The following is an 8,064-nucleotide window of genomic DNA, read 5'->3' as shown; positions in this document are numbered from 1 at the left end:
TCTCACGGTGTCTTGAAGCAGCTGGTACTGGCTGTGACCCAAGGTTTGAATGCCACTGGTTGGATGCTTTTCCTTGCACCCTTGGGATCACTGGGGCACGAGACAGGGATTTTTGGATGCATCCCAGGGCGTTAGACCCCATCACCTCCCCAGACTGCTGCTTTCCCATTCCAGGAGCCAAGTGCATCCCTGGGGCTGGAAGCAGCTTCGCCTCAGCCGGCCAGAGGGTGTTGGGGAGGCTCCGGGTTACGTGGGTGCTTTGCAGTGAGGTCGGAGCCATCCCTCTTTATTTTTTTCTGGCAAAAGCAGGCAGCAGTGGGCAAAACTCCCCAAGGAATGTAGAAATTGGGGTGAAAAGGGTCTGAGCATCAGGACAGGGGGTGGCGAGCGAGCGAGCGACCACGTGTGTGCGTGTCAGGGTTAGAAATCGCTGCTCCGCCGGGCACGCTGGAGGAGAGGGGGAAAGGGAGAGAGAAAATCAGCCGCAGCCGCGTTTTCCAAAAAGCCGGAGCGAGCGTTCCTGCTCGCCGTCGCTTCCAAGAAACGGAGAGAACCGGGGAGGAAAATTGCGGTGATTCATCGCGGGCAGATCGGAGGCAGGAAATGGGAGTTCGCTGCCTGCCCCGTGCCCGGCGTGGGCTCCGTGGGCTCGGGCTCGCCGGGGCCTGGCTGGTGGCGCGGGCCTGACGCCAACGGGTCGAGCATCCCTGCGCCACGGCGGGAGCTGCCGGAGGAGCCACCGGCAAAGGGAAAACAACCAGCGGAGGCCGGGACCCGCAGCACCGGGAATTTTTCACCTGCGTTTCTCCGGAGCCATCCAAGCGAGAGCTGCCCGTGAGCCGGGATGGGGGCCCGGCGGGATGGGGGTCCCTGGGGATGCTCGGTGTCCGCTGTCACGGACACGCTCACGCGCACCCCAAATTTTGGGGTCAGCATCCCTCCCTTGGGGACCCCCAGGGTGGCCGGTGGGCCGGGGGCTCCATTGAGGAATGAAGTGTGGGAAAAGCGGGGCGGGGCTTGGGGGCTGCCTGTCCGCGGATTGGCTGGGGGAGGGGGGAGACCCCCCAAATTGCGCTGGAATGAGAGGGGCGAACCTGAGCGTGTAACGCGGGTGGCGGCACCGGAGGGACCCCCCACACCTCATTAGGTGCGCCTGGTGCAGCCGGACTTCCCTTTCCCGTGTGTTTGCACCCAGGCGGCTGCGTCTCCGTGACACGAGTTGCACCGGTCTCAGCCCGGCCGAGGGCTGCGAAGCACAAACCCCCTTGGGGTGTCTGCAGAGGGGCCCCGCGCATCCCTTGGTGGGTGCTCTGGCCGAAAAAGCACCCCCAAACCTGCTGCCCCCATCGCTGGTGTTTTGGGGATCACCCCTGAAGGACAGCCACGGGGGTCTCGGAATGCAGGGACAGCGGGGACAGGGGATGGAGCGTTGGGAGAGGGGCAGGATGGGGTGGGAACCTTAAAAAAATCTTGCTGCAGTTTGGGATGTGGGGCTGAACGTGCAACTCCCTTGGTCCGGACTGCGTGCTCGGGATGCAGGGATCTCTTGGGGTTCTTTTGGGGGAGGAATGTGGGGACTGCATCCATCACATTTGAGGTTGGGATCTGGGGCTCCTCACATTGCCCTCGGGGTCAGGACGCAGGGACTGCCTGCATCCTGCTCGGAGTGGGGATATGGGACTCTCGCATGGAACTCAGGGGCAGGACAGGGGGACATTCACATTGCACTTGGGATCAGGACACTGGGACTGTGGTGTCAGGGTTGGAACACGGGGACCTTTGTCTTGGGGTCGGGGTCAGGCTGTGGGGAGCCCTCATGGCACCTGGGGTCACAGAGGGAGAGGCCACAGGGGGCTGGGACACGGGGACCCTTGTGTTGGGTCTGGGATGCAGGATCTTCACGTTGGGATTGTGGTCAGGACTTCGGGACCCCTTTGTTTGGGCCGGTATGAAAGAACCCTTGTGACGGGGACAGGACCTGGGGACATCTGCATTGGTGTCAGGACTTGGGGAGCTCCGTGCAGGGACTGGAAACAGGGGACAGTGGGGGCAGGTTGTGTCTGTCCCCTCCCTCCTCGCAGGGACGGTGACCAGGGACCACATCCAGGCTCCCACCGAGTGCTCCAGCATCACCGCCCCGGGGGGCTCCGGATAATTCACATGTGGCACCGGAGCTGCTTAACCCCATCCTGATCCAGCCTTCACCCCCAAAATCCCACTGCCATGAAGAAGAAGCCGTCCAACGGGCGGGGGCCTGACCCTGCGGCCCCCCAACAGCGAGCCCGAGGTGTCACCAAGCCAGCAGAGGTGACTTACCCATGGGGGGGGGGACACAAACCCCAAGATGGGGTTTGGGTGCAGCTACATCCCCGTGATCCCCCAAAACATCGTCTCAGGGTGGGCTGGTTGCCTTGGGGGGCAGCAATTGCAGCATCAGGGGGTTGTTGCTGACACGGGTGGGTTTTGCCCCCCCAGTACGTGGGTTCCTTCGTGGTGGAGGAGCTGGACCTGCAGCAGCGGGGGGGGCGGCTGGAGGAGCAGCTGCGGACACTGAAGGTGGGGCATCTACCACTCCTCCCCCTCGCTGGGAAATGGGGGGACCCCGAATCCTGGGGGGGACCCCCGGGTACCACAGCCCGGCCCCCCCAGTGCCACATGTTCCCCGGACAGGACTGTCCCAGGAGGAGGTTGGTGGTGCTGAGGTTCAGTTTGCAGGGTTTGAAGGTCTACGGCGCTGACGGGGAGGTAGGGGGCTGGGGGGGGGGGGTCAGGGGTGCGGGGGGGGTCAGTGATGGTAGGGAGGGTCAGGGATGATGAGAGGGTCGTGGGTGCTGGGGAGGGGGTTCAGGGGTGCTGAGGAGGGTCAGGGGTGCTGGGGGGTGTCATGGGTACTGGGGATGGGGGTCAGAGTTGCTGGGTAGGGGGTCAGGGGTGCTGAGGTGGTGGTAAGGGAGGTTAGGGGTGTTTGGGGGGAAGAGGGTCAGATGTATTGGGGAGAGGCCACTGTGGGGTGCTGTGGGGTGGGTCAGGTGTACTTGGGTGCTCAGGGATGCTGGAAGGGGGGTCAGAGGTGCTGGAGGTGGTCAAGGGTGCTGGGGAGGTTCTTGGGTTCTGGGTGCTGCCCCAGGGGGGCTGCACCTCTCTGAGCTTTTTGCTTGCAAACCTGCTTTGCTTTCCTAAGTTGGGTTGCAAACTTCTGGGTAAATAGGGGTGACACTGGGAGGACTCCCCCAGGGGTGCTGGGTCCCCCTGACCCCCCTCTGGTCCCCCAGACCCTGCTGATGGCCCACGCTCTCCGCCGGATCCTGTACAGCACGTGCTGCCTCGCCGACCGCCAGTTCGCCTTCGTGGCCCGCAACCCCCACAGCCCCCCCAGCACCCTCTTCTGCCACCTCTTCGTGGGGCTCCCGGGAGAGGTGGCGGCCCAACCCCCTCCCCATCCCCCTAGCCCCCCCCAATTATCATTATTTTTAAGATTTGCACGCAGTGTCTTTCGCCTCCCCCAGGTCCAGACCCTGCACCTCCTGCTCTGCCGCTGCTTCCAGCTCTGCCACCTCCTGGCGCACCCCGAGGAGCAGGCGGGCGAGGGGGAGCCCCCGGGGCCGGGGGTGCTGCGGGAGCCCCTCAACCCCGACGAGGTGTCTCGCAACGTCAACGCTCTGGTGTCGTTCCGGCGCCTGCCCGCGCCCGCCGGCCTCGGCTCGCTGGGCACAGGGGTGGGTGCCCACAGCCCCTTCCCCGGGTGCTGCTCCACGGGGCCTCTCACGCGTGGGATTTTTGCAGTGTTTTCTTACCCGCGCTTTTGCACAGCCCGATGTTTGCACGGTGTCTCGCATGGCCTCTCCTTTGCACGGCGTTTCACAGGATATTCTGGGCTGGCGGGGACCCACCGGGACCATCCCAGAGATGGCCCAGCGGAGAACCACCTCATGTCTTTCACAACAGCACGGTGCTTTTGGCAGAGCTTTTTTTTTTTTTGCCCCGCGTTTTCCCGGGCAGCTCTTGCCTGGCCTTTTCAGCACGTCATCAAACAGCACGGTTTAACACGGCATTTTCTCGCGTGTCCCCTTTGCACGGTGGTGTGAGTGCAGCGCTTCACGCTTACACGGCATTTTGAAGGGTGCGTTTTTGCCCGGTGCATTTTGCAGGGTCCGCCCTGCACAGTCCGTCCTCACCTTCTGTTTTAGATGTTTTTTTTTCCTTGACAGCCTTTTCCTGCCTGGAATCGGGCGTGTTTGCACAGCAATTTTTTTTCGCATAGCAATTTTTTTTTCACATCAGTTTTGCACGGCATTTTCCCCCTGGTATTTTCACACTACACTTTTTTTTTCACTGAGTGTTTCCGTATAATTTTTTTTACACGGAATTATTTCATATAACTTTTTTACATGGCATTCTTTCATGGTGATTTGCATGGCTGTCTCGGTGTGGCATTTCTTGCAGACCATTTTTGCACAGTGGGGGTTTTTCACAGTCCTTTTTGCACTGTTGGGGTTTTTTGGCACAGCATCCTTTGCATGGTGGTTTGTTTGCATGGCGTGTTTTCCATGACCTTTTTTTGCGTGGCATTTTTCCATGGTGCTTTGCACAGCACTTTTTCTACATATCATGGTTTGCACATCACTTTCTTGCACTTTTTTTTTTGGCATCTCGTTTTTTCGCACGGCATTTTTTGCAGGATGATTTTTGCAGGGTGCTTTTTGCGTGGTATTTCTGACTACATTTTTTTGTGTGTGTAGCATTTTTTGCACTGCATTTTTTCCGGTATCTTGCACGTGGTTCTTTTTTTTTTTTTGCACACCCTGTCTTTGCATGGTGTTTTGCACAGCATTTTTGATGTCTCATCTTTGGTGTTGCATTTTTGGTGTTGCAGTTTTTGCACAGCATTTTTCTGCATGGTGCTTTGCACGCCTTTTTATTGCATTTTTTCCACAGCATTTTTGAGGCACAGTGTTTTGCACAGCGTTTTTTCTGTATAGTGTTTTCCACAACATTTTCTTCTGTATGGTGTTTTCACAGCCTTTTTGCTGTTGCAGTTAGTCCACAGCATTTTTCCCCATAGCATTTTTTTCTTCATGTTGTTTTGGTGTAGCATTTTTGGTGTCACATTTTTGGTGTCACTTTTGTTGGTGTAGCATTTTTAGTGTCGCATTTTTTGTGTTGCACCTTTGGTATCTCATTTTTGGCGTCCCTTTTTTTTGGTGTTGCATTTTTGGCGTCGCATTTTTTGGTGTCACATTTTTGGTGCCGCTTCTTTGGTGTAGCATCTTTGTCTCATTTTTGGCGCCGCGTTTTTGGTGTTGCATTTTTGGGCGTCATATTTTTGGCGTAGCTTTTTCGGTGCAGCATCTTCGTTGCTTTTTTTTTGCGTTGCTTTTTCGGTGCCGCGTTTTTTGGGGTCATGTCTTTGATGTCGCAACTTTGACATTGCCTTTTTGGTGTTGCGTTTCTTCCACGGCCTTTTTTTCCTGCGCGGTGTTTCACACGCCGTTCCCCACAGCCGGAGCCCCCAGCTCCCCTCACAGCCCCTCCATCCCCTCCCCAGGACCGGCGGCCGGAGGCAGAGGGTAGAGCCGGCTCCTGGCGCCCGGGGAACCCCTACTGCTCCCCGGTGCTGGTGCGCAAGAAAGCCATTCGCAGCAAAGTGCTGCGCTCGGGGGCCTACCGGGACTGCGGGGCCGAGGGGCAGCTCCACCAGCCGCCCCGCGACGCCGGTGAGTGGCACAGGGAAACCGAGGCACGGGGGCACACGCGGCCCCGGCGTCGGGGGGCTTTGGGGGCAGAGAGGGCATTAACGGGCTCCCGCAGCGGCGGCGGGATGGGAGAGCAAAGGCGCGCGGAGCTTGGCCCTCCTGCCCGAGAACGAGAGCGTCCTCGCCGAGAGCGTGTGGGCCTTCGCCGGCATCGCCAGGTGAGTGCGCGGGGGCCGCCCCTCGCCCCCTGCGCCCGCCCCCTGCGCCCACCCCCTGTGCTCACCCCCTGTGCTCACTCCCTGTGCCCACCCCCTGTGCCCACCCCCTGTGCTCACCCCCTGTGCTCACCCCCTGTGCCCACCCCCTGTGCTCACCCCCTGTGCCCACCCCCTGTGCCCACCCCCTGTGCCCACCCGCCGCCTCGTCCCCAGGGACGCGGGGGTCGCGCTGCTGCGGTGGGACGTGCCCGGAGCGTTCCTGCTGCGCCCCGAGCCCGGGCTGCCCAAGCGCTGGTGCCTGTGGGTGCGGGCGCCCTGCGGCGTCGTGTCCTATGGCCTCCTCAGGACACACCAGGGAAGGTTCTGCGTGGAGGTGAGCCCGGGGCGGCGCGGGGGTGGCGGGTGAGGGTGGGTTGGGGGCACGACTGTGTTTGCTGCGGGGCTGCAGCAGTGCAGGGTTGCACCTGGGTAAGTGCATGTGATGTGTCTTGTGGGGGTGCACTGGGGTAAAAGGACATTTTCTGCATCTGTGCATTGATACCCTGGGGTATTGGTGCATGTGTGCACGGCTGCAGTGGAGCATGGATGCCCAGATGGAGTGTATGAGGGCACTGGGTGCCCCTGTGCATGGATGCACCAATGTGTGCAAGCATCTGGTGTGCCTGTGCATGGATTCATTGGTGTGTTGGCATTTGGATGCACTGGTATATATGTGCATTTGACACACCGTGTAGGTGCATTGAGACCACCTGTGCAGGGATGCCCTGGGGCTATAAGTGCATTTGGTGCGTTTGTGCACTGATGCACTGGTGTGTTGGTGCATCAGGACATGGATGCACTGGTGTGTGAGTGCATTGGGTGTGTCTGTGCATGGATACACTGGTGTGAACAAGCACTGGGTGCATTAGCGCATGGATACTCTGGTGTGTCGGTGCATCTGTGCATGGATGCACTGGCACATTGGGACATGGATATAGTCGGGACATGGATGCACTGGTGTCCATGCATTTGATGCCCATGCAAGTGCATTTGGTCCATCTGTCCATGATGAACTGGTGCCTTGGTGCAGGGATGCACGTGGGTGTAAGGGCATCAGTGCTCCGGGGCACCTGTGTGGGGTGCACAGGGGTGTCAGGGCATGGGCACGTTGGTTTGCGGGCTCATTGGGGCACAGATGCATCTGTGCAAGGCACACAGGTACCCACAGGTGTGGGTGCACCTGTGCATCCACACTTGGGTGTGTAAATACATCTGATTAGTGGGTGGCCAAGTATATCTGTGCATGGGTACGTGGTGCACAGGTGTATCGGTGTGTCTGACTCACAGCCCTACAGGCCTTGTGGGTGTATCAGTGCACTGGGGCAGCTGTGTGTGCACACACGGGGCACAGGTACACCAGTATACACGTGCACAGGGGCAGGGGGTGCACGGCTCTATTTGACTCATGTGCCCAGGCCATGGGTCCCTTGGGTCTGTGGGTACCTGCTGCACAGGTACAGGTCTGTGTTTGGGGCATGAGTGTGCTCGTGCACGGGTACAGAGGTATTTGGTGTGGGGTACATTCAGTCCAGGGGTGAGGAGCCGCGTGGGCACACGGGCTCGTGGGCATCCCTGCATGGCCCTCACGGGGCGCTCACCTCTCCCCTCTGCCCTCTCTCCCGCTCCGGTGCCGACGGCAGCACTCCAACGCCGAGTTCGCCAGCGTGGCCGCCCTCCTGGCCCACTACTCGGGGGCGCCGGGGGGCTGCTTCTGCCGCCTGGCCCCCGGCCACCGCAACCCCGGCTACGAGGAGCGGGACCCCGGCGGCGGGGCCGGCGCCTGCGGGGGGGAGTCCGCCTGGGCCCCCTCTGCCCCCATCGGAGTGCAGCACGAGCGGGGGTAGGCCCGGCCCCCCCTCCCCGTGCACGGCTGCCCCCCGGCCCCCTCGAGCTTTAACTGGCTGCCATCTGCCTTATCCATCCCTCCCTCCCGCGGGCTGCGCGCGCTGTCCGGCAATAAACGGCTCCTGTGCATCCGGACGGGGCTCTGCTGGCTGCTCACACTCGGCCCGCGCTGCGCGGTGTCGCACGCCCGTGTGCCCACACGTGTGCACCCTCGGGAGCTCACACCCGTGCACTCGCAGCCCCTGCACACTCGCGTGATGCGCCCACAC

The 8,064-nt window shown here is 60.6% G+C and overlaps 1 protein-coding gene across 4 annotated transcripts; it reads left to right on the top strand.

Annotated features, from left to right (window-relative positions):
* Positions 1 to 249: 249 nt before the first annotated feature.
* Positions 250 to 7,922, top strand: SH2D5 (SH2 domain containing 5). Of its 4 annotated transcripts, none has more exons than XM_032709275.1 (10): positions 250 to 834; positions 2,082 to 2,307; positions 2,476 to 2,556; positions 2,671 to 2,745; positions 3,273 to 3,416; positions 3,507 to 3,716; positions 5,546 to 5,714; positions 5,809 to 5,911; positions 6,125 to 6,284; positions 7,591 to 7,922. In XM_032709275.1, the coding sequence occupies exons 2-10, from the start codon at positions 2,224 to 2,226 to the stop codon at positions 7,792 to 7,794; spliced, it is 1,230 nt and encodes a 409-aa protein (XP_032565166.1). In that variant the 5' UTR covers positions 250 to 834; positions 2,082 to 2,223; the 3' UTR covers positions 7,795 to 7,922. The 4 variants fall into 4 exon arrangements, with proteins under 4 accessions (XP_032565166.1, XP_032565168.1, XP_032565165.1 ...); XM_032709274.1 differs by having other exon boundaries at positions 785 to 834; positions 1,894 to 2,307; XM_032709277.1 differs by lacking the exon at positions 2,082 to 2,307 and having other exon boundaries at positions 693 to 834.
* The last annotated feature ends 142 nt before the right edge of the window (positions 7,923 to 8,064 follow it).

The sequence above is a fragment of the Chiroxiphia lanceolata genome, chromosome 22 (genome assembly GCF_009829145.1).
Source record: "Chiroxiphia lanceolata isolate bChiLan1 chromosome 22, bChiLan1.pri, whole genome shotgun sequence".
Classification (NCBI taxonomy): Eukaryota; Metazoa; Chordata; class Aves; order Passeriformes; family Pipridae; genus Chiroxiphia; species Chiroxiphia lanceolata.
The sequence above is the reverse complement of the archived record's forward strand: the minus strand, read 5'-3'. Positions and strand labels throughout refer to the sequence as shown.

Excerpts from the sequence above, each read along its gene's own strand:
- SH2D5 (XM_032709275.1), top strand. The coding sequence starts at position 2,224 with ATGAAGAAGAAGCCGTCCAACGGGCGGGGGCCTGACCCTGCGGCCCCC. Across the intron at positions 5,912-6,124 it reads GCCTTCGCCGGCATCGCCAG|GGACGCGGGGGTCGCGCTGC; the intron begins GTGAGTGCGCGG and ends CCTCGTCCCCAG. Across the intron at positions 6,285-7,590 it reads AGGGAAGGTTCTGCGTGGAG|CACTCCAACGCCGAGTTCGC; the intron begins GTGAGCCCGGGG and ends TGCCGACGGCAG.